Here is a 26,120-nt window from a genome sequence, read left to right on the forward strand (position 1 = left end):
AAACGTGAGCAGTGCTGTATTCGTAAGACATCATATCTGTGCTAAAAATCAGCCACAAATGGTCTTACATGCGCGGCACTTGAAAGATGGCACTGTCCACTCCAGTGCCCACCCCCTCTTCCCCATCCAGTCCACCATAGGCATCTCCCACAAGACTCGGGGCAGACAGCACCACTGGCCCTGAGACATCACCTAGCCGGTGTCCTGGTCCTGAGGGTAGCAAGAGCAAGCATGCTGTGAGGAAATCTATCTATCTATCTATCTATCTATCTATCTATCTATCTATCTATCTATCTGTCTATCTGTCTGTCTGTCTGTCTGTCTGTCTGTCTATCTGTCTGTCTGTCTGTCTATCTATCTATCTATCTATCTATCTATGTTTTTCATAACAGGAAATTATTTGCACACAAACACAGAGCGTCTCCACTGACACAGCTTTTACCACACATGCATGCATGTCCAACAGATACGCTGAAACACTTCACACCCCCAGTTATCACTCACTGACAGTGACGCTGTCTGTCACACATAACTTTGACTGAGCATCACATAACAGCACATCAAGGGAGGAGCAGATCAGCTTAGATGACAGTTTGTCCTTGAATTCAGCAGTGCAGTGTGTAACCTCAGTTAACACACAGCGAATCCCTTTACTAGAAATAAATGAAGGTCAACAAGTTTAATTCACACATGAAAATGAATTTAATGTGAGACAATATCAGTTCTCTTTTATAGACTTAATTATTTGTTCTCGGCTCCTGGCTGCTGTTGAGTTATGCTCATATTGTACAGCATGAAAGAGCGTGATTAGTTCAGGGAATATGTGAAGAGTTTCTGTCTAGACTAAGGGCGGACACGTTCTTTGCCTTCATGTTCACAGCATCCAATGCCTATATTTGCTTTTAAAGGATTAAATAATTATATCAATAACAAAAGTAACAACAAAAGGCCTGAAAAAAAAAACAAAAACAAAAAAACCTTGCACACCCGCATATTCACACAGACGTTCACAGACTCACTTACATAAAAATCATTAAACCAGATATATCTGAATTAATTTCTTACTTCAGTTATTTACACATTTGGTTATATACTGATTTAATTTTGTTTCTATTTTTTTAGTATTTTTGTTTTATTCTATTATGGTTAATAAGGTAGGATTAATAATATTTATTACATTTTTCCTATGTTGTCTCACCTTCCCTTGACACTTCTGTTCCTCTCATGGTTAGCTGACCGCTTTACTCTCATTGGCCGGTGAGTACAGAGTGAGCCTCCTGTTGACTTTTGAACCTCGTGGTGTTTCTGTGTTTCCTGGTTTGACTGGTTCAGTCTCACATTTGAGTCCCCCTTTGTTTTAGTTGGCAGGAATGGGAAAGGACCAGGTAGGGAGGGGAGTCTCTGTGCCATACATGTGTGCGTCTGTTTGTGTTTTTAAGGGTTCATTTGTATGGCACACGCATGCACACACACAGACAGACTGCAGCATCACAAAGTCCTCAGTGGCCAGGGAACAGTAGCCAGAGAAGCTGCAGCTGCATGCTTAAATAGTTCTGACACTGGGCTAACGTATCTCAGCAAGGGATGACAACATAATTCATAACTTCATTTTGAGGACATCACACTAAGGAAACACGAATGGACGTTGTTCAAATCAATTTAAATGCTATAAGACACGTGAGGTATTGCCATCCCAGCTTGGTTTCTAAACTGGGTTTGGAGATCTCCACACTGGGGGTCTGTAGAAACCAGATGCTTGGGACTGGCACATGCACGCTCCATGTAGAAACAGAGGGGTCTGGGGCACTAATTTTGGAGCTAATGAAATAAATTTATTTCTTAATTTTGTTATAAATTATTACAATCTTGAAAAACTGAATGTGCCAGATTTATAAATGTTTAATTTTATATTTAAAGGCTCAATAAAATCATTTTTATTATAAGTAGGGTTTTAATATACAATACCTCATTTATTTGCCGTTTTCATATGCCTTGGATTTCGGTTACTGACTAGATTTTTAAGATTGATCTAACTTGGAGGAGGCTGAATTAAACTAAGAATATTGATGATATCAAATCAATTTGTGGTCAGTGCAAAAATGTAAGACAAGGAGAGCAGAAGGCAAAGGTAAAATGTTAAGGAGGTGATCACAAAGCAGTTCGGATTTTTATCAAACGATCTCAACAAAACTTGCATGCGCAGGAAAAAAAAAAGGAAGCATATCACAGGAAGTGTGTCATGGGTAGGGGCGGGATTTACTTGGTTGCAGGCGGGACTGTTGCACAGCAGCCTCGGCGGCAGCAATGGCTATCCCAGCATCCTCAAGGTGGGCCTGAGTGACGCTGCTCTTGCTTTGGCTTCGGGAAGGGCCATGGGAGCGCAGTTGGCCGTCAGAGGAAGACTTGGAGCTGCCTGGGCTGCTGTGTGACTTTTCCAAAGGCATCATCTGCATGTCTGGAGGAAGACGAAATTGAGATTTACAACTGCTAAGGAGACAGCAAAGACTGTAGATGAAAATAATGCACAGTCTGTTCAGTGTACTTAATATTTTCTGCTCCACTACAGCCCTGATTGTGCTATGTAGCAGCTGATAAGCACATTGAGTGTAATTATATCTGTCAAGAAATGATTAGCATTTTGGTTTCTAGGGTAACAGCCTCTATCTCTATGACAACTGAGTGACCACCTTATAAATTACAGTTTTTGTCGCAAATGGAAAAGCTGTCACGGGTAATAGTATCAGTGTCATGATTCATGTAGAATAAACCGATTGATGGAAATTATAGAAACTGAGGAGACAGATAGGTATGGTGGATTCTTTTACCTTTCGCTGGATCAGGGAAGATTCCATGACTTCTGCTCTTGATTACAGAGTTTTTAGGTGAATCATGACTCCCATCTCCCTGTCCTGGCGCTTGACCCTGTCCCATACCATGCCCAGCCCCCATCCCAGGCCCTGACATATGGCCCTGGCCTTGGCCATGTCCCTGACCGTGACCCTGACCTGACCCAGACCCTGGTGGGCCTTGAGTAGCATGGTGGGCTCTGCTGTGCTCAATACTCTCACTCTGCTCCTTCAGAGGCAGCCAGCGAGGAGTGTTGTCCAGCTGGGCTGTGTTTGACAAGTCGATCAGCACCTGAGACACAATTAATAATAATAATTAAGAAAGACGCTTCACAGTGAAGTGTTTGGAAACAGTTAATTTGCTAAACAGTTGTAATGCACACTGTGTTAAATGATAAAAAAGACTGCTCACTATACAGATTTATAGGCATCAAGCAAACACAGAGAGAGGAGAGAGATGAGGCTAATGTTATTAGGCTGTTTGGAAAAACAAAAGCTGGTTCACCAAAAAAATACAACAGAGGAATGACTCAAATTAAACAGGATTCAAATTCCAAAAGCACTCACTTCTCCGAGGAAGTCATTGGAGGAGGATCTGTCATAGTCCCACACTGTCACCTCCAGCGTCTTTTTCTTTAACTGGATGGAAAGAATGAAGAGGAGGAGAGAGGGGCACAGATTATTATGATTATTGTGTGAATAGGTATGTGTGAGGGAGAGAAATGTGCGTGAGTGTGTGAGTGTGCCTGTGTTTGTGTTTATGTGGGTGGAAGAAGTGTGAAAGAAAACAGCTCAGGCACGCTGTATGTGCAGTGTATGAATGAATGCAAATGTAGGAAGGTCATTTTCTGTGATGAGCAAAGAAGCGAGGAGTTACATTCGATTTGCTTCGTTCCAGTGTATGTACATGCATGTATGCAAGTACCTGTCAATGTGTACAGTATGTGTGTATAGGAATGTGTGGGAAGAGAGGGAAACATATCTCGAGGGTCGGGGAGTGGGCGAATGCGGCAGTGTTTTTAAGGCCAGCAGTGAGACTTGATTAACAGAAGACAGCCTCAGAGGAACCGATGAATCCACTGCTTTCACAGAAGGCCGTTTTTCCTCTGACCACAAAAGCTACCGCATCTGCACTCATCCCTCACAGTTGTAATTACTGTCTGGGTGGTGTCTCTGTCACAAACAACACATGCTCCTAGCAAACACAGAGACCCGAGAATAAACACACGCACCCAAATACACAGTAACACTCGCACAGTGACAGATGAGCACACAGGCGCGTGATTACCAAGTTTCTAGAACTCTTTTTGTTAAAATGACACACAGTTAGGCTTTCTATGTTGAGAGCGTGCGAGAGCAGAAATGATGGTTGTTAAGTTGAATCTTGGGAGTGCTGAGAAGAGGTTTCACTGGGATACTTTGAACAGCCTTGGTGACAAGGGATGAGAACAGAATCCTAATAAGAGTATAAGACACCCACTTTGTCCTGTGTGGCCCACGGCACATACAGCAACTGCACAGGAAAGACACAGAGAAATTGTGTGTGCATGTACGAGTGTGGGTGAATGGATGGGCGTGGGTGTGTTGATGTTATTCTGCACAGTACCTGCTCCAAATGAATGTTCTTGTAGATGACAGTCTGGTTCCATTCTGGGTTCATGGTCTTCTGGGCATATTTGGTCCTTCTCTTGTTATCAGCACTGATAAGTCATGATATTCAGAATGATTGTCAGTAATAAATTAAAAATTCTTTTCCCTGTCTGACCCCATGGCAAACATTCACCAAACTGTGATGTACTCAATAGATGTGGACTGAATAGATGTTTTTAAAATGGTCAGTGCCCTTTTGTGGAGACATCAGAAACACAATCAAATGTAAGTGTCTTTTTAATTGTCTGTTTTGACTAAGATACAAAAGCACAAATTAGTTCAGAGATAGAGGCTGAGTAGAGTTAAAAGTGAGAGGCGTGGAGAGAAAAAACAATGACAGGAGTGTTCTTAAACACCATGAAATAGAGCAGATAATTGGACAGACAACAAAGGCCACAACAAAAGGATGGAAAACCACTTTGGAGACGTAATTTACAGAAAGAAAAACATAACACCAACTAAAAGCAAAGATCAGCACCACACTACCTTGCATTCTGGACAACCATGACTTGTCTGAGGGAGTCCAGAAGAGGAAGAGGAGGGCAGATATCACAAACAAGAAAAGCAAAAACACAAAAAACAGTCAGAGAAGCCCAGAGAGCTCAAAGAAAAGGCAATAGAGGACAGAGAGCTGAGGCAATCAATATTCTATGCAGGGTGCATCACTGTTTTTGTGCTGAAGAAATGTATGTGACCCAAGACCAAAAAACCCTCACAATGATTTTAACTGGCTCACGTGAATTTATAATTCACTATTTTGAAATGTTGTTGTGATACCGTGGCTGCTTATGTCAGACAAATACATTTCAAATGAAACTGCAGGTGAACTAAACTGCTCTCCTACAGAGCTTTCATTTCTAACCTATACAGCATGGCTAGAGAGGGGTTATAATCTCATAAACAGGTCTGATGGGGTCATTATATAAGAGCAGATAGTGTTACAGAGCAGATAAAGGCTGTATCGATCCTTTCTCCTGCTATTCACAGGCTCTGGGGAAGACAGTGCAGCAGATAGGGATAAGAGGAGGAAGCCCAGGACGTAATACTAGGGGACAATACTGAAGTGATCCCTTCAGTCAGTATGTTTGTACACATGTAGGCTGCCTGTGACAAGGTAACCTGCCAAATTATAATGCATATATAATATATACTACTGTATACTGCATGTAGCAGCATAGCAAAGGATCTCCTCTCACAGCTTTGTACAATGTTGAAAACACCCATCCATTGATTGATGAATCAAATTACACTACAAATGACTGCCTCATATCATCATGTCCTGTCTCATTCTCTCATACAAACTCAAGTAGTTAGTAAGTTCCATACAGCACAGTCAATACAAAGTCAGAAAGAAATAGGGGGAGAGAAAACACGACAGACACAGAAGCAGAAAGGCAGACACAGACCAGACATCACCGAACACTCAAACACACTCAGAACTCACCCTCTCCCCGGTAAGAGGTAGACCTTGACAAAAGGGTCAGAGTAGCCGTCATTGTCCCTCGGGGCTAGGTTTCTAGCCTGCAGGACGTGGACGATCAGGTTTCCTAGGTTCCTGTCATAGTTGATCTGGAGCTGAGGGAAGAAGAGCAGAGTGGGGGCTGTGTGAGAAAGACCAAACTACTGGGCTACATCTTTATTCCGTTGCAGTTAGAAATTGCTCCAGTGCTTTTTGAGAGTGTTCTCTAACCTGAATTTCTCCAGTGATGGGATGAGGCATCTTCATCACCTCTGCTGGCTGAAAAAAGAAAAAGGGGAGGGGCATGCGATGGTTATGAATGAATTGCTTCATGATTAGTGAAAAAGGCACCGACAATGCCGACAGACCTGACCTGACCCACAGAGAGAAGTTCATAACAGACCTCAGCCATTACTCTGGGATCAGGTTGCAGTAAACTGGGCTCTCTTGAAATGTATAATGTATTGTCAGCTGACAGATGAATGGGTTGTCCTTGCAGAGAAGCTGCAGAGTAAAGATTTCTCACTGGATCTATGAGCCTCAGGAGAGATTTGACTATTTGTGCTGTGTAATTGACTGGAAAAGTCCTCCACTGAAGTTTGAGAAGGTTAATCAATTATTTGAGGTACTTACGCATTAATAGAAAGATGTTTATTTCAATTTTCACTGTCTATTTCATATTTTACACTAGATATTCATCACCACATGTGTTATATAACACATCTTCTTATTTTCTATCAATGTGACATGTCTTTCAAGAATCAAGCATTTAAAGCTTTGCTTATAATGAAGCACTTAAACATATATTAGCAATTTCATGTGTAAAGGACAACCACAATCAGGGTCATGCACTCTAACACACTGTTTTCTTGATCCATTATAATTGGTCTGTCACTCTCCGATGAACACAGTCACACCATTTGACCTTCACATGCAGCCTCCCTCTTTGTACTGTTGTGTGATATAGTACTAATGGAATCACAGCAGCCAAGGTGCATGACGGATCCCACAAGGTTCCACAGACTGTGGCTTAATACTGATCCATACTATTGTTTTTTCAGACTAGACTTGACACAAAATATCAACCTCTGACATATGAACCATTTGTAGACTATTTATATTTCTTTCTTGTAGTCGCATTGTAAACTGAGTCGTGAGCTGTGAGAGTGTGTCTGAGATGAGTCAGCCAGAAGCATGTTAACGTGTTAAATCCACTACCTTGTGTCTCTGTCTTTTGTTTATGGCAGGGGACGCAGGCTGGCCCGGGCTTGGCACACCACTGGAGGCAGCTGATCCAGTCCCCGAGTGGAGGAGGGCGGAGCGCTCCAGTGCAGAGAGGACCCCCAAACCACCAGGCCCTATCCCTGTCCCAGCCACACCAGGAGCCTGCTGCTGGGACACCTTCTGCAGTTCTGCAGCCAACTGCTTAGGATCCACACCAGGAGAACGCTGCCCACCTAGTAAGATAAACGTATGTACTAATGCACATTGTATTTATGTGAAATAGGTACACAGATGCATGCATGCATGCAGACATAACAACAGATCCTTGTACATACCAGCCTTAAGCTGGACATGGTGCTCCAGGGCTTGTGGGTGCTCAGGGTCAGACAGCATATTAAGGTCGCTGTTTGGATCCAGGAAATTTATGATGGAATATCAGCCAGTGTATCTTAGCAGTAATCAGTCATTGAGTGATATTTGTCAGATGAAGGGATGTGGAACAAATAGAGGGGAAAGGAGGGAGGAGAAGGTGTGCAGAGTCACCATATTGCGACTAAACATGTAGGAGTTTCAGTGGGATGGAGGGATAAATGATGACAGATGTAACTCACAGTCTCACACAGAGCTCCGCCTCTGCACATGGCTGGCCCATGATGCACTGCACTTCTTCATAAGTCTTTCCCGTCAGCGGGACTCCATTCCACTCCAACACCTGCATTCCTGTGATTTGATAAAGGCAAGCAAGCAGATTCAGAAACAAAAGGGTGTTATCAATTCCCAGACAACATGTCATAGCCTGTGGGTAAATGCATTTCATCCCATCTCTAAACAAGAAACACGATTCAGTCTGGATAGCGCAGCCTACATGCTCACACAGCAGCAGTAACATTTCAATTTGTAACACACCCAATGGAAAACTTTAATTATTTAATTTTCAATTTAGTTTTTTTGTGTTGACTTTGATTTTGTACACACACAGCACAGCACCCAGGATAATAATGATATAATACACATAAAATCAGTGCACAGCAACCTCAAACGTCCACCCCAAGGCCAGAGCTGTGTGAAGCCTCACTTACACAACTGAAACCTCGTCTTCAGATTAGACTTCTGCTTACGAAGCAACTCACCAGCTGCTGTGACAATAAAGGCTTGAATTAATAACTCTATACCCTTCTGCATGAGCCAGTGCACATTAAGATTATTCACTCTGCTCTCTGTATAATTCACCATATCCTCCCCCACTTTATTTCTCTTTGCACCTGAAGGCATGTTCCACTGCCAGTCTCCTTCAGTGCAACATAAACATCACATTTGCATGGTAACAATTCAGCATACGCTAGACAGTAAACATTACCAGGCTGACCACTGTTTCTATTCCTATATTACAACTAATAATGCCATGAAAAAAAATCCATTCTAACTTTGTCTGTGTTAGTATTTCAAAACAAAACAAACAAAATAGGAATGAAATACATGAAACCAATGAAAAGTACATTAGCTGATCTGTCCTTCACCCCCTCCCTTGTGCAAAACAAAGTCACTGCATTTCCCACGGTGGAGCTGATTCAATTGAGGAGAGAAACTAGAACCAATTTTTTTCCCTAAAAATATCCTCAAACTGTGGGAATTTCCATTAATATTTCATCTCCTTCAAACAACAAACATTCATAGATTGATGATTTGTAAACCCTAATAACTTGAAATACAAACTGAATAGGGATTCTTGAAGGGTTGTAAAGCCTAATTATTGTGTACATGTGTTTGTGTTTGCCTGCTTTTGTGTATTTGTGTGTCTGTAATGATGCTAAATATAGCCTAATGACTAACACAGCCCAGTGCTGTGGAGGCTGAGTTGACAGGCTTTTTCTGTGTTTGGATGTGATGTCTCGGGGAATGAGACGTGACAGACCACAACACAGAAGGCTACAGAAGACTCTCACATCTCCATCTGGAATTCAGTGATTCAGGCAGGGATTTTTCCTGAAGTCTTACACGGCCCTAAAATTAATAATAGTTAAAAAAAAATGTACATCTACACCATTAACTTCTCAGGCCTCAGACAGGATCTTTCTTACCATGTACAGTGTCATACCAAGGAAAGCCAAATGCATCTCCTATACCTTTGAATTTGACCTGCATATCTGTTCTTGTGGAATGATGGAAATATGTCACTGGTTTTCTTACTAAGCCAAGCATTGTATTTTATTATTTTTTCCCCATTACAAAGGAGAATGTTTTATTTCCTGGTAAAATTTATATTACAATAATAGTAAAACTAAAAAATACAGGACGCCCACAGGGGCAGTAAACACTGATTTATACCATCTCCTGTTCTTATTCTCCTCTTACCCTCTACAACTTTTCCTGTTTGTTCTGCCACACCGCCAGGGATAACCTTGGCAATGTAGGCTCCGATCTCGCCTCTGCTTCCTGGAATGTCCTTCCCACCAACTACACGGATCCCAAGTCCATTCCCTGCCAGAAAAATAAACAGACCAAATCCTGATTAGCAGAACAGTGATAGAAATTACTGTGTGCATAATCCTTGTATGATATATCTGTGTGCTCCGTGTTTGCTTTATACCTGACACACTGGTGTCCTTCAGGTCTCTCTTAAGCTTGATGCGAGTGTGAGGGAAGGCATAAGGGACCAGTTTCATCTGAGAGAGATTTTTAAAAAATTACAGCATGAAGAAAATAGGTTTACATAAAATGGTTTACATAATGATTTTTTTGTAAAGAAACAGCATGCTGAGAAGTTCAGTGTTGTTAGTTTTGATCTCACCTGTCTCCGGTCTGACATGTGTCCACCCTGCGGATGCCCTTCTCTTGGCTTGTCAAACCAGTCTGTGTCCTCTCTCCTCAGGTGGTAGGCTAGACAGGGAGAGGTAGTGTTTAAAAGCCATGTGCACGCAATCACACACCTTCTGATAGCTTGATAAATCTCTGCTTTAAACATGGCAATGACTGCTTGGGCAGAGATCAATCTCGCAATCATCCTTTTGAAACAGTTTCTAGTATGCATCAAAAAATTTGTCACACATCCATCCCCGCTTGCTCAAATTGCTCAGGAAGATCTCTGATCTGTCCTGACTGGATAGGTGAAAGCACAGAGGTAGAAACTCTGTTCCACCCTATCCATACCGTGTTTGAGATCAAATGATCGCTGCACAAACTGAATGAAGGATGAATAAATTTCAAGAGCATTTTAAGTGTGGCATGCTTTTGATACCATGCAGTGTTCCCCGTCTGAGTGTGAGGGCTCTTATTTGTCCACATTTTCATAGCTGCTGTACATGTTGTTGAAAGAAGCCCTCAGAAATTAGATGTTATAAAATGTAATAATTTTAGTCAAAACACTGTGGATTGGAGTTGTCCCATTGTATGATTTTACTCCACTGATAGTAGTAGTAATAATCATAATAATAAACCTCATTTATATAGCCGTATAAGACTTGAACTGAATTTTGTCTTTAAATAAACTGTGGGGGGAAAGGTGAGAAATATCTGTTCAGTATCTAATTCTTTACCTTCCACTATAGCTCATGGCATAGGATCAAAAACCATGTAACTGTGAAGTTGTACTGTACTATGTAAATGTATTTATGAAATACTGTTAGTGCAGTGTGCTGTGAAACTTCCCATCGCTCATCATACAGACATCTAATACCTTTTTAACAATAACATCTGAAAGATACTGGATGTCTTGTGCCACATTTTACCATTGTTATTGCAAAGCTCAGAAAGCTTTCAACTTTCAAAATGATCTAAAACCGTCAAGTCAGGTTAGTGGATAATGTTCTACATTAGAAATATGAGTCATCGCTTTGGTGTTCAATGCAATAGATTGTCACTAAGGATAGAATGTGCACAGGTCTGCCAAATGTCTCCTTGTATTATCAGTGATCTAATTTCCCCAAGAGAATGTACCAATAATGATGGAGAGAAATGGCCTGATGACCATTTGTGCTGAAGGTAAATGTTGCCTGTTGCCCACGTCTCAGATTAGGAAGCACTTATCTTTTCTTGTCAGCTTTAGAGTTTTCTGATCTAGAATCAGTAAACAGTGGCGGCATCAACCTTCAGAATTTGGATAATACACTTAACATACTGTATATGTATTGAAAAGCAGTTTAAAGATATTTTTGTGGTAACACTTATGCACGATCACACAATACACATTTTTCTTTTTTACAAAAGTGCATGAACATGAACACTGGAAATGGGTCTGATATGCTTGCAGAACCACTGATGTGCATTCATTCCAGAATGATGTATAACTCAAATCACTACAAGATATGACACATAAAAGATATCTAGTGCCATTAAGATGGGGTTCATTCCAGAATGGATCTGACATGTCAACAACTACAGATCTGCTAAATGACATGTATTGTATACTACTAAGATGTGGGTCATTCGAGAATGAGTCTGGCATGTTTACAAAATCAACCAGAGAAGTGGATCATTCAGAACCATGATGTGCGGCATGGAGGCATACAGTCTCTATGTAACTACATGGGAATCGAATGCTGTCTCACCTTCTATATTCCAGTTTGGGCCTCCAGCTGGGGTACAAAGTTATATATATATTTTTTAGAAATGCGTCAACATATGTTCATTAATCTAACAAGCTACAGGAACTGTGCTAAGTCTAGATTTGTACTGTGAGTATACTGCAGCACATGCATTGAAAGCAGTAAAGATAAGATGCATGCTTGAAATTACTCCAAGTCTGACAATAGTATATTGTCAGACAGTTTACAAATTTAAGCAGAAACATTATAAAAAACATATGAAATATATTTTAGGGGAAAAGAAGCCATCTATCAATTAATGTAAGACTGAGCCATAGTAGTACTATGAGAGTAAGGGCTGTTAACTAGTACTGTAAGATACTCTACCGTGTCTGATACTTTCATGAAAGATTCTGGCATCATCTCTGTTCAAAACCAGCATGGACTCACTTAGCGCTGTAATCAAGGCAGATGGACACTTTTACGTGGGGTCAGGACAGATATCACCTACTCATCAAGAATCAAACTATACTGAGCCTTCGAAAATGGTCCAAGAAAAAAAAAGCTAAAGTTGCTAAACACATTTGTTTCTGTTATGCATTGTGATACTTGTCTTATAATCAATGTGGATTACATTAAAGCCTCTTAAATGTATCCCTAATCAGTAAAGTGCTTTGCAAGGGCCATTGGCCCCTATTATTAACATTGTATTTCTGGTAGTGACTAAGTTTACTTGTTTCTAGTAAATGTGATACACACTGTATCTAATTAAATCTTAAGAATAATGAGCTTTTCATATTGCAAATTGATATCTAAAGAAATGGATTTATCTAACCAAATGGAACACTACCAATCCCACACTTACAAAGATGGAGATAATACATGTCTGTATTTTCTGTCAATCACTAGGGGAAATGGACATCTCACGTAGCAATGAGACATCCACAGCAACATCCAACAAGCAGAAAACATTCACTTTATTAAGATGGAAATGGAAAACATGTATTGCACAACATGCAAGGATGCAAAACCAGATACAGATAGAAAATTAAAGACATATAGAAACAAAGACAATTAACACAACACAAATGAAACACAATAATATGATGCTGAATGTAAATTTTAACAGTACACATAACTGCAAGACAGTTCTTAAAAGAAAGCCATTGCACTGCAGTAAGGGTTGACATGTACAAGAACTCCTGCAAATTGGATCACTCTTAAATTGGCAGGTGTGTCACTGACTTGCCAGGAGTTAGAGAGAAATAACTACACAAAAGTGACTGTACCTGCAGAACATTAAAGTACATCCAGACACCATGATTCAGCAGTATTCCTTTAAACTTACTGCTGCTAGTTGTTCTCCAAAATAGCTGAAATGGTGCCTCAGAAAAATAAACATACATGTCTTTCAGAGGCATTGACCTACTTCTCCCAAAGATACTATTTTGCTCTGCAGACTGGTGGGTGAGAGCTGGAAAAAAGAAAGAGAGAATCCCTACACACTCCTTGTCATACTTTCATGTAAAGGTCCCGTATCCCAGGTTTCTGCAGCTAAGACAGCTTCCAGATTATGTACATTCTATGTATGTATAGGTCATGTTTATGTGATTTCTGTTTATGAGGCACTGCACATATGAGAAAACGAATATTACATTGTTCTATTGTTTTTGTTGTCTAACAATGACACATTACAAAATTTAGTCCTTTTTCAAAACACAAAGCTCACTAAAAAAATATTAATCTCTCACTTATGCCTGTATCTCACTTTTAAAGATGAAAAATATACTCTGCCATTCTAGCCCTGCCTGTAAGTTTCTGAAAAACCACTCCTATCTGCCATTGTATGGCACAACCAATCATAACTTAAATATTTACACGGGAGTAAATTCTCGGTAACTGTGTTATATCTGCCATGTATTCAGTTAATGTACCCGGTCTACATACTCTGTTTAGGATAAAATATGTATTGCTGAGATTTTCAATAAATTCTGGACTCTCATTGAGAGTAAGGCAGCTGTAATGTGGACAACATGTATGAATAAGTTCAAGCTCATAAATTATGTGCATAGCAATTCTCTTACTGCTGTGTTTTAAGATTAAAGATGCTCATTTAACTGTGAAGGAGTAAAGCCACTGCAAAATAAAAAGACAAAGCATGCAGACGAAATCACAGAACAACAAGGATAGAGCTGATTAGTAGCATACATAAACCCAGGCCGAGAGTGTTATGTATCGGTTAGTAAGATATTCAAAAGAAAGGAAATAGCATGCAAACATTGTGACATTTACCATGACAGAGGGAAATATAGTAACGAAGAACCAACAAGTATTATATGGAGCACTGATGATTGAGAAGGAACCAGTTAATGCACAAAGTCAGTACGACCACTCAGCATTAGCATGCATGACAAGCAGGTCCACACAGTCGAGTTGCTGCAACAGTCTGAGGCTCCATTTACCTTCGCTGTCAGACATGGCACCTTGCAAGTCATCCATGATGAATGCAATGTCTCGATCATAGCCACGCGTCCGAGATTCCTCCCTCATATGTTGCTGTACCTCTGGCAGGGAATGGCTAGACCCAAATTGGTCCCTGGAGTCAGCAGATATGGGAGGGAGAGGTCCAGCTGACGCTCTAGCCATGCCCATAGGCTGCCCCACTGGGCTCAGAGGGCTCTCTTCCTCAGAGTTCTGAGCCACAATGGGGATACGGCCCCGGCTTTGGCTAATAGGTAAACTAGTGGGCTTTGCTCTGGCCACCCCAGGGGCAAATGCTGCATCCAGGACCTCTCCCTCTGTTTTAAGTCTGAGTGAGGAGCTGGATAGGTCCCGTTTGATAGATAGATCCAAGCCATAAACAGAAGAGGGGCGGGAGGAGGGGCGTGATGAAGGTCGGGAACGAGTGCCACTTGGGTAGGTGCCATCATCCTGGGCAGTGGCCCTGATAGTGGATCCCAATCCAAGGGACTGCCCAAGATTAAGAGAACCAGCTAGGTTGGCCCCCAGGGAGGAGCCCAAATATTTTTGCTGCTCAGACAAGTTCTTTCTAAGCCCAAATGTAATCTCATCCTGAAGCAACCTGGCCCTCGCAGCCAGATTGGTCACGGAGGAGGCCCCAGATCCCATATAGCTGCCAAAGTCAGGCTCCAGGTCCCTACTCTCCTGAATTGGGGAAAATTTAGTAATGGCCTTAGGGTCTATTAGGGCCTTTTTGTTCTTCATTTGTTTCTGGTAAAGCACAGCTGCCGGAAGTTGCTTTGCAGCCTGCTTTTCAAGAGTAAGCCTGCCAATGCTATATTTTTCTCCTTTAGGAAAATGGCGAAAACTGCTATCACTAGGGAGATACTGGGGAAGGCCCAGACCTGCTAAGTGTTCTAGCCCCTCAGTTCCTCGTCTGAACTCCTGCTTGATCTGCTGCTTCAATAGTTTCAGCTCATAAGGCTCTTCCATAGTGTCATCTTCTCCTTTACCATAACCTTGAAGCCGAGATGAGCCTAAAAAATCTGTCACCTAAATGGGAAAAATAATATGCAAGACGTTTAGTGTTTCCTTAACAGTAATGTAAATCAAAGTCACACTAATAACAAGTGTATTTTATGTGTGTTGCATATACCTCTAAAATAAGAGAACAATGATGCACAGAAGTGACCAGATGGATCAACTGTGTCTACATTTGTTTGGATGTGTAGCATCAGCCCAACAGCTAAAGATTTATTTTGCTGCATTCTGAACAGGCTTTAAAATGTATCATAGGAATAACAATGGTTTGAAATTTTGTATCCTCAGTCAAAATGCATCCTTAAAAACAAACAAAAAAATATACATGTATACATTAAGTGATGAGAAGTATAGAAATAGAGATGTAACAGGTGTATTTACCTCTGCTGTGCGCCTGACTTCTGCTGCCCTAAGTAGTCTGTCTGCCTTGGACAACTCCTTATCAGGCAGGTTGAATCCAGAACCCAAGCCGGTGTTGCCCAGCCCTGTTGAGGCCTTGGTGAGCTCCCCTATGTCCTCTATCAGTACGTAGTTCCGGGCATTGTGGTGGTCAATATCAGCATAGAAGGAATCAGCAGAAATACTAGACATTGGACTGGAGGCCATACTCCTCTCCTCTAGCCCTAGCCTTAAGTCCAAGTTGCCATACTTGCCCCCCATGTGAGCCACTCCATAGCCACTTTCTGTGGAGGTTGGTACAATAAGCAGAGGCTGGTTGCGAATCACTTCATAGTTGGTGGTGATCTTAGGCTCTAGATCAGACAGGGTGGTTTGTCGCTGCTTTCCCTGCTGCAAGAGCAGAGCATGTTGGTAGCTGCTGGGCTGAGCCTGGGTATGGGAGAGGGATAGAGTTGGGTAAGGAGACACCTGTTGGTGGTAAAGGGACTGCTGCTGATACAGGTTCTGTTGGGTATAGTGGCTGGTGGTTTGGGTCTGGGGGACATACTGGGCATAGTGAGAATAGGGACTAGTTAGTGTGTTGTACTGGGAATCAGCTTCTGTCTGTGGGGGGATGAACTGGTCAAACTCTGATTGGGGAGCCGTCCGTGGCCTCTCCAGGCCATCACCCCTAGCCTCTCTGATGTTGCTAACCTCACTGTCTGACATGTAATCTCTTTCCTCTGCCACCCCCTGGAGATAGGCCCTCTCTCTCTTCTCTCTCTCCTTCAGCAAGGCCTCCTTACGGCGATTGATACCCATCTCCAGATACCTATAGTGATATAGTGAAAAAAGTAGATATTGTTTTATAATTTAAGCACTAAATATTATTTTAACATTACAACCAAAGAGCCAAATGATATTCCGGGTTCTCACACATTAGTACCTTTCACTATGTGTGAGTGTGGAGAGGTCTCACTGAGTGATGTCAAGGCAGCCTTTTAGCCCATAAGCTATCAAGGTAAGAGGGGAATCATGCAGATGAATTAGGAATAATGATTGCATGAGAGGGACGAATGCAGTGATATTGGTTGTAATCTATTTACAGCATATTAACTGGTTACTAACATTGTTTGTTAATGAATTACTGTCACAGGGTCTGAACAAAAATGTAAGCCTCTATTCTAAAGTGTTTTGAAGCCAAATCTGTAGCATCTCACCGTAGCTTGGCATCAATCTCCTTTTCCTCTTCATCTAGCTCAGCTTGTTTCTTGCGAAGTTTAGAAGATTCTCTTTCCACCAGATCAAGCTCCTTGTCAATGTCTTGCAGGATCTTTGCCCGAGCCATTGTTGTACTGCGGGCAAGACGGCGACGAGCAGAGTTGGTACTGTAGCCTGACCGTCCTGTCAAAGAATCATCCTCAGGAGGGGGGTCTGGTAGTGTTCGTTTTACCTTCTTGCCTGTGCCAGAGGGAGAGCCTCGGCCCTAGAACACAAAAACAAATAATAAATTTGCCCATCATTGATGATTAAAACACTTCAGAATTAATTTAAATTGCAATGCACTGTGCATCATTGGATACTTCATTATCATGTTTTGTATTTAAAGCATTATCATCATTCTGAAACAATCAGCACAGTAATTATCATTATCAATGATAAGACATTTCTTATTTTTCCATTTATATTCTGTTGTGACTTACAGAATAGCTGTCTGCATAGTATCCACCCATCCTGTCTTCTGTGGTAGGACTAAGGGATTTTGGATCAGATAGAGACTTCTGACCAGCCTTTAATATCCGAGGGCCAGAGGAAAATCTGGTTGGGTCAGCAGTCAGCATTCTCTGCCCTCCAACTGACTTTTCTGGGGACAGTGGGGAGACTGGAGTATAGAAGACTTTAGACTTAGAGGGGGTATCTGCCGTTAGGTGTGTGCTGTAGCCCACCTCAACAGGTGTGTGCCTTCTATCTGAATCTGTTTGACAACTCAGACTGCCACCTCTCTGAGAGTTCTCTGGAGCTGAGATATGTTTGATGATTTCCACCTTAGTGTCCATCTGGACATTGGGTCGTTTGATAGTTCCAGAGTGGTCTGTCTGGACAGATATCTCTGCTACTGTCTGGATAGCGATACTAGAGACCTTGGAGCCATGTTTCCCATCACTGCTATGTTTTCGAGAGCGTCGTCGAGCTTTGGTGGGTGCATCCCATTCATCTTGGTCCTCATCATCAGTCTGAGCTGAGCTATCAACATTTCTCTTATTCTTCTTCCTCCTTCCTACATGCTGCTTCTCTGCTGAGTCTTCATCATCTGTCTGGACTCCACTATCAATTATTTTTTTCCCTGTGTCCTGATCAGCTTGAAGCTTCTTTACTAAATTAAGCTGGTCCTGACTTTCCTCTAACTGTGTCCCAATAGATGGAGTTGTAGACTCATCTTTGACAGGCCAGTACTGGCCACTGTCCCCTACCCCTGCATATTTTGCATCTAGGAGGTTTCCTGTGGTACCAGTGGTACCATAGTGCTCATCTAGCTGGCGTTGGAGTTGCAGTTGAAGTTGTTGGATTTGCTGGAGCTGCTCTTTCTGTTGGGCGTAGGTCTCCTGCTGTGCCACCATGTGGGCATGGTGCTCCTCTTCTTGCTGCAGGAGAAGCTGCTGTTTCAGAGCCTGAAGCTCCTCAAGCTCTCTCTGGACCATAAGCTGCTCCTGTTCACGGTAACGCTGGATCTCTTGTCTCTCCCACTCCAGCTCCTCAGCGAGACATAGCTGCTTAAGCTTCTCTAGCTCTAGAAACTCCCTCTCCATCTGATACTGAGCCATCTTGGTGTTGTCTAAGCCAGGGAATATTGGAGAAGAAGCCAAGGCATCGAGAGAGGCAGCAATTGCTTCCAGGGTGGTGTCTGAGTACATGTCTGGATAGCCTGTTATGATGTCAGCCAAAGCTGTGGGTAGAAGCTCCTTAGGTAGCCCTGTGTCAAAATGAATCATCTGTCCTGGGTCTGTAGTGGGAATGAAGCCATATGGGTGCGGCAATGACTGGTTCTGGACTGTTGATGTAGGTGTTAAGGTAGTGCTAAAGATGGAGCCTGGTTGAGTTGTAATTGCATATGTAGATGGAACTGGAGCAGCAACAGAGGAGTAAACTATTCCATCTGAGGTTCTTAGAACACTATTTACACCAAATCCAGCTGCAGGGACCTGGGAGTATGGAGCAGTAGTCATCCCAGGGTAGACTCCAGTAGCTTTGCTAGTGTAGTCTAGTGGTTTACCTGCCATAATAAGTTCAGAGATATAAATTTTACTCTATCAAATAATTTTTGTTTCAGAAAAAAAATACTGCACTGTATATAAGGTGAAGGTCATGCAACTTTAAAAGAGTCCGATTGCACATGCATATCTGTAGTCATTTTGGCTAGCAAGATGCAAAACCAAAATACTGAGGGAGCACACGCAGGCACACACATGCATCTGTATCAAGACAAAAGAAAAAAACAAAACAAAAACAAGCAGGTGTTAATATTTAATAAAAACATGCATATTAAATGGAAAAGTAAATCAAAACAGTTAAGGAAAGCATGAATTTAAGGGAAAAACAACCACATGTATCTTCAGTAAACAAAGTGCTGAACTGTAACAATACAAGAATAAAGGCACTTTGTAAATAAGTTTAAATGCAAGCCCAAAAAGCACATAAAGTGAACAGCAGTCAAAAACCTGCAAACATACAGAAACAGTCCCATACTCACCAGCAGAAAGTTTGGCTGCAGTGAGGTCTATAGCGCCATCTGTAGATCCACTGAGATAGTCATAGTCATTCTTTGGATCATAGGAGGAAAGTCCAGCCTCTGTCAGGTTGGTCTCAGATATTGATGCTTTTATACCATTCATGCCTTTGATACCGTAAATTCCAGCATTATCATATTGATAGTGGTCATCTCTGTAGCCAAAACGGTTGTCAGGCTGGGTTGTAACAGGGGGCTGTGTTCTACAGCTTCCTGTAAATGGTAGCTTGTAAATGACATCACAGCATACACTCCTCCTACCAGCCGTAAGGTCAACTGGAGTCCCGTCATCCTCTACAACAGTGGTCACCACTCCTGGGCTTGTGCCAGACAAAGCTACCATAGCTCTCACTGGTCTGTAGTTTGACAAATCCATGGCTCCTGTGGGTTCTAGGGAAAGGACAGGACCTCCGTTGCTGATAGCAGCTGGGGCCAAAGTCATTGGTTGTTTTACTCCTGAGGAAACGAGAGCTCCAAAGGAAAGATTAATGGGTATGTCTTGAGCTGTGGATGCTACAGCACTGACTACGGGCTTAGAGTTCACAGGTCTGTAAACAATCTGTGCTAGTGGTTCAAATGGTTTGCATGTGGTGAGAGGCAGAGGTAATGATGTAACAGGACCCTGCAAATCAAGTGGTTTCTCTGCAGGTGTGTTGTTGTATGAGGCAATGGTGGCTGTGCATGTTACTATTGTGATGCTGTCAGTGACAACAGACAGTGTGGTTGCAGGAGTGATTTCTGCACTAAGATTTACTATCTCAGGCTGCACTGCTGTGATTTGTCGCCCACTAGAGTCACTTGAAAAAGACTGTCGACATGACTCAGGTGGTGTCAGGTCCATGCCTTGTTCAGTCATCCTTACGCCAACCTTCATAGTACGTAAATCGATAACATCGCCAGGGTATATTATCTTCCCATTCTGTTTTGGCAGAGGTTGGACTTTCGCTACGTCTGGTTGTACAGTGATTTCTACACTGGGTGCAGGGACCTGTGGAAGTCTTTCATGGACAACAGAAACAGTGGTCCTCTGGACCTCAGTGGTGACCACCTGAGTGACCAGGCTAGGCAGGCTTTCAGGAGGTTGACCCGAGGTGGAAATTGAAGAGGCATACATGTGACTCATACTGGAGACTACCTTTTCTGGTCCCCGAATCTCTTGGCTCTCAATAGACTCTTGCTGAATTTTAGTGATGGTGACTGGAGCGACAGACACACCCTGTGGAATGTCCTGTGCAGTGGGCATTGAGGTTCTCCTGGTGTATGCCTCAGTGGTTATTATCTCCAGAGGCTGATCATATTCCGATGAATAAGTTAGCATCTGTGTTGGTTGTTCTGTTGAAGGAATAGATCCTCTCCTGTATGGAACCTGAACACCATAACCATCAACAGGAAGATCTCTTTCAGCTGGCATGTTTACTACCTGTGCCAATGGTAATGGCTGCTGCATGGTTATGGATTCTCTCCTGGTGGCAGCAAAGGTCTCAGTTGTAACCACTTGTGTTGGAGTTTCATACTCTGTGGGATAGGTAAATATGTCACTTGTTGTGTATGGTGGCTGTACTATGGACGATATAGATGTCCTCCTCCTACTTGTGGTTTCCTCTGTTGTAATAACTCCAACTGGCATCCCAGCCACTCCCTGAGGCTGCATATCTGATGATGGTACTGAAGCTCTGCTTACATCGATATTCCTTGTTATGATCTCTGTGGGTGTCTCACGTTCAGGCTGCAATGCTATGACCTCAACTGGTGGCGCTGTATGTGAAATGACTGAAGATGTAATTGCTCCATAGACCTGTGGTATATAAGTAACAGGAGGTACTTCTGGCCGCACAGCCATTTGTTGAGCTTCTGTCACAAGAGGTGATTGTGTTACTTCAGCAACTGTAGGAGTTACCATCTTATCAACTGCAGTTAGTGGCACCAACTTAGCTAATTCAGGTGTTGGGGTAACTTCAGGTGCTACAGGTAGAGCATGTGGTACTGGAGATGCTGTTGTTGGTATTGTAACAGCAGTGTCAGCTGTGATAACCTCAGGAGGTAATTCAGAGTTTTTAGGGAGGGTTATCATTTCGGCTACAAGATGTGGTTGAATGTGAATATCTGTTGGGAATTTGTGCTCTGTAGAGAGAGTCGCTGCTTCAACTACTATGTGCTGCTCTTCAACAGGAATTTGCTGACTCACTCCTGGTATCAATGTTCTTACAACTGCCTCTGTGACAATGACATCAGTAGGCATATCCTGTTCTTTCTGTAACATTTGTATTGGAGTTGCAACTTGTGGATAAAGAACCGGTGAGGGGACTGCAGTTGGTCTGTCTTGGAGAACTGGTGCATCTGAAGGTACTACAGGCTGCAGTGGTACAACAACAACTTCTGCCAGTGACTGTGGCTGAACGGGTACAGATGGGATTGGAGCCTGAGTAATTAGTGCTTCAGTTGAAATCTCTGGTGGAGCTGCTTTGACCTCTGTTGTTATATTTGGATGATGAGCAACGAATGGTATAGACTGTGCTGTAACTGTGGCGACCTCAGATATTGTTGTAGGTGGTGGCGGCGGTTGAGTAATAGATTGTTGTTGCTGTTTCACATATGGCTTCTTAATTGGAGGAGGTACAATGTGTACCTGAATGGATGTGTCCTGACCTGATGACACTGTGATGACATCAGCCACAGATGGTGGTGGTTGCACTACAGAAGACACAGAGTCTCTCCTGGTTTGCACTTGAGCAGCCACTACCTCAGATGGTGTGACTTGCTCTACTGCCACAGTTGGAGGTACAGGTATTGGAGGTGGATGCCTTACAGTGGGGACAGAGGCTCTCCTCACTGTGGCCTGTGCTGAGAATGCCTCAGTGGGTGTTTTCTGCTCTGAAGGTGTGGTCCGTACCCCTGACACTTTTGTAGATGGGATGGACCCTCGTCTTACTGGTGCCTGGACTGTTATACCCTCTGTTGGTGAGCCGGGTTCAGATGGAAGAGTTATCACCACATAGGTTTGCAAACATTTGGCATGTCTGGGAGACAAAGGTGACTTAGGTGATGTCGCACCCAACTTAGACTCCACAGGACGTGTCAGGCTAAGTGACAGAGCATTTGGAGGTTCTTTGGTCCTGGGTAGTGTTGCAGCTTTAGGGGCCACAGGAGGAGGAGGTGGCTTGACACTCTCTCCTGGCTTGTGACTGAAAACCAGTCCACTTGGAATTGAAATAGGCTTAGGTGGTATGGGTGGAGGAGGCTTGGTGGTTTGACTAGGGCCAGTTGTAACAGAAACTTGAGCTATTGTTTCTGCAGCGGTTGTTACTGCAGAGGGAACTGGTGGCTTTGGATAAACAGTTGACTTGAGTAATGTAGTAGGAGGCGGTGGAGGTGTATCTGCTACAGATATTTCAACTGTGTCTACAGCTTTTGTCCCTGCCATAGGTTTAGGCGGAAGCGGTGGAGCTGAAGCTACTGTCACTGCCGACACCTTAGTGTATTGTAACAGTGTATCGGCGCTGGGTATATCTGAAGCAGGATGTGTGGCTATATGAGTACTTTGTGGCAGTGAAGCAGTGGAAGCTATTGGCCCTGTGGCAGCTATATCTTGTGGGGTTCGTCCAAGCAAAGATATATTTTCCCCACTGGGCACTATGATGACTACATGTCCTTGTCTGGTTGGGGTCACTATATGAGGTACAGCCACACTATCTGGTGTGTCTTCCATTCTTGGCTGTATATCCACAACTACAGACTGCATTGGCTGGCCTGCTACTGTGGTTCCCATAGCTATGGTAGTGGTCATAGTAGGGGTGACATGCTGAACAGTCCTTACAAGTGGCAGCTCTGTTTTAGGTTCAGGTAATGACACTGAAGTAGACCGAGGTGGAGGAGGGGGTGGGACCTTCTTTTTGATTATAGTAGTTGATGCTGGGGCTGGTGCAGGCACCTGGGCCATTTGAGCCTGAGCTGGGACTATCACTGGGCTCACTGATGGGACGGCTGGTTGAACGGGGACTGAGTGTACCACTTTGGCTTGGGCTTGAGCTGGGCTTGTTACAAGTGCTGAGACTGGACGTGGGGTTTGTGCAGAGATTGGAGATGTAGTTGAAACCAGGTCGGGCATTTGCACTATGACTGGGCCATGGCATGACTGGGCCACAGTGACAGAAGCAGAAACCACATGAGCTGAAGCTGGAGTGGAAACTGCAACCGGTGTGGCTGTAACTAGGGATGTAGGTTGAGCTGAGACAACAGCAGGTGCTGGACTTGGTGCTGAAACCTGTATAACAGCTGGAGACTCAGGAGACACCCGAGAGGGAGATGAAACCAAGTCTGGCATTTGGACCACAACAGGCACAGCAGACATCTCAACTAGGGCTTGAGTTGGGGATTCAGCTCTAAAAGGCTCCACTTGAGCTACTGCAGTTGTTTGGGCTTTGGATGGATCAGAAACCACATCTGGTATTGTAACTATAACTGTGGTTGGAGTGGGACGAGAGACTAAGCCTGCACTAGACCATACTGTTGCAACTGTGGCAGGTGATGGTGGCGTCACCTCTGGGGGTGATTGGGTTACAAATGAAGCTGGAGGTGTTGGTGTAGACAGTGGAGTTGAATCTGGTGAAAGAGGTGTTTGAGCCTGGAACGAGGATGAAGATGTAGCATTAGAAGCCAGACTGGAATCTGGAGTGGCCGGTGAAGTTGGAGGTGACACTGGTGATACAGGGGAAGGTGTAGTGGTGAGTTCTGGGGCTGATATTGGAGTTGGAATAGGTTTTGGCTCTGGAATTTCACAGACCACACAGATGGGCTCAATCTCAGTGGTGTCAGACAAAGGTGGACTTATGGATGCATCTTCTTTAGTCTCAGAGTCATCACTGGGGGTGATGTCAGAGGAAATACCAACACCATACTCATCTGCAAGACTGTCATCCTCTTCCTCCCCGGATGAACACTGGGTAATTTTGAGATCTGGTATGGGGAACAGTGCTTTTCTGAGTGCAGGATCTTGAGGAACCATAGGCCTAACAAAACTTATAGATCCACTGGGAGTGCTGGGCACAACAGTCACCTCAGGGCGCTTAGGGGGTTCAGAGGGACGTGGTGGAGCTGGCCGTTTCTTTTTCTTTACTGGTACTTCACTGGAGGTATCAGTGCCTGTAAGAGGCATATTAATTTGCCCAGTGGGCAATGTCTCCTCCGTGGGTATAGTAACCACACAGGTCTCAGCAACTGCTGGAGATCCAGTGTCTGAAGCCCCCGGTGAGGAAGATACCATGGCAGTCTGGGCCTGCTGAAACTCTTGCTCTATCATCATCAGTTCTCTCTTTTTCTGCATCATCTCCTCATAAACCTCCTCTGGTGACCTGAGTTTTTTATAAGATTCAGAGCCAGTATCCTGCTTGGGTTCCTCCTCTTGAGGATCACTCATCTTAATTTCAGGCTCCTCAACTAAGGATTCGTAAAGATAGTCCTCAATTGCCATTCCTCCATAGAGAGGTTCAATATCAGGAGGACTCTCCCCTGGAATAGCTTTTGTCTTCTGAATAATTTCCTCATATGCTTCTTCGGCACTCTTCAATGATTTTGTCACAGTATCCTTCTCTTTAAATGGATCAGTAGGAGTGTATGGTATCACTGTTGGTGAAGGCTTACGTCCTCTCTGTACAGCTCGCCTAGCCTCTGGTTCTGATTCTATACTAGCAGAGTACTCAGAGCCAGATGTTCTATTGCTTTCATCCATTACAGTAACCTCTCTTAGATCCTCTGTAGAGGAAGCATCTTCTGCTGGAGATAATGATTGGCCAAGATCCCTAGGTTCATCTTTGTCTTTCCTAGGCTTCTCTTCCTCCCTCATCTTCTCTTCCTCAGAGGAGTCTTCAATAGTTGGGAGCGGCTGGGTTGGCTGCCTGTGCTTACCTTTGCGATGCTGTTTGTCCCCACTGACTTTCCTGTGACTGGGGCTGCTATCACTGTCCTCCTCCAGAGATGAGGCTGACGTAGGTGAAGATCCTGGAGTGAAGCTAGATGCCTGAACACTAGATGATCCCTTAGACAGGGATTCTGTGATGCTCTCTACTTCTTCATCAGTGCTTTGTCTCTGTCTTGTGACTGGAATGGCTTTTCTGAAAGTAGTGCTGGGCATTGTTTCAGAAACATCTTGAGTAGTTGCAGTGTCAGTTTTTGGGAGGTCTTTTTTCCAGGCTGGGCTGTCTTCATTATCTGTGCTACCTTTTCCAGACAGTGATTTGGCTGTCACCAAAGCATTATCAAGCCCAGCCTCCTTGACAGCTTCCTCATTTGCCAAATTCTTTTCTTTCTCATCTTCTGAAAGAGACATTTCTTCTTCATCACCCATACCCATTATCTGCTTGCGGATGAACTCTTCATCCTCAACAGAGGAGTCAGCACTTTCAGTTTTGATATCCTCACTGCTGGATGAAATATTTGTCACCTCCAGCCTTCTCCTCTGGACTTTAGGTGAGGGTGATGGCGTGAGCTCACTTTCACTGCTCTCGTTCATTGCTTGGAAACTTAGGCGCCTTCTCTCAGCTTTGACTTCCTCCTTTACTGGTATGAATGGTTCTGTACTTATATCATCTTTCTTTGTATCACTAGCCACCAATTCATCCTTAAATTCCTGTGATATAGGTAAAATCTGAGGTTGATCTTCCTCTTCTTTGGATTTAAGCTTAGTAGCTGGCGTAGGGAAAATCTGCTCAGAAGGTAGGGAAACCCTTCTTTCTTTCATTGGCTCTGTTTCAATTTTATCTTGG

General features: G+C 43.3%; 1 protein-coding gene across 1 annotated transcript in view; it reads right to left on the reverse strand.

Annotated features, from left to right (window-relative positions):
* pclob (piccolo presynaptic cytomatrix protein b) overlaps window positions 1-25,867 on the reverse strand; it is a 30,434-nt gene extending 4,567 nt beyond the window's left edge. Inside the window, exons 1-24 of the mRNA XM_041038195.1 lie at window positions 21,989-25,867; window positions 19,327-20,728; window positions 18,040-18,849; window positions 17,282-17,922; window positions 16,799-17,064; window positions 15,600-16,410; window positions 14,162-15,212; window positions 12,087-12,155; window positions 9,968-10,056; window positions 9,767-9,842; window positions 9,532-9,657; window positions 7,791-7,899; window positions 7,515-7,582; window positions 7,333-7,412; window positions 7,174-7,278; window positions 6,187-6,234; window positions 5,941-6,071; window positions 4,983-5,009; window positions 4,453-4,546; window positions 3,414-3,485; window positions 2,994-3,138; window positions 2,826-2,957; window positions 2,261-2,455; window positions 69-210 (exon numbers count right to left, since the gene is read on the reverse strand). Coding sequence (XP_040894129.1) covers window positions 69-210; window positions 2,261-2,455; window positions 2,826-2,957; window positions 2,994-3,138; window positions 3,414-3,485; window positions 4,453-4,546; window positions 4,983-5,009; window positions 5,941-6,071; window positions 6,187-6,234; window positions 7,174-7,278; window positions 7,333-7,412; window positions 7,515-7,582; window positions 7,791-7,899; window positions 9,532-9,657; window positions 9,767-9,842; window positions 9,968-10,056; window positions 12,087-12,155; window positions 14,162-15,212; window positions 15,600-16,410; window positions 16,799-17,064; window positions 17,282-17,922; window positions 18,040-18,849; window positions 19,327-20,728; window positions 21,989-25,867 — 10,568 coding nt within the window. The remainder of the gene's footprint in view (window positions 1-68; window positions 211-2,260; window positions 2,456-2,825; window positions 2,958-2,993; window positions 3,139-3,413; window positions 3,486-4,452; window positions 4,547-4,982; window positions 5,010-5,940; window positions 6,072-6,186; window positions 6,235-7,173; window positions 7,279-7,332; window positions 7,413-7,514; window positions 7,583-7,790; window positions 7,900-9,531; window positions 9,658-9,766; window positions 9,843-9,967; window positions 10,057-12,086; window positions 12,156-14,161; window positions 15,213-15,599; window positions 16,411-16,798; window positions 17,065-17,281; window positions 17,923-18,039; window positions 18,850-19,326; window positions 20,729-21,988) is intronic.
* Between the last annotated feature and the right edge of the window lie 253 nt (window positions 25,868-26,120).

Source organism: Toxotes jaculatrix, chromosome 5 (assembly GCF_017976425.1).
Source record: "Toxotes jaculatrix isolate fToxJac2 chromosome 5, fToxJac2.pri, whole genome shotgun sequence".
NCBI lineage: Eukaryota > Metazoa > Chordata > Actinopteri > Toxotidae > Toxotes > Toxotes jaculatrix.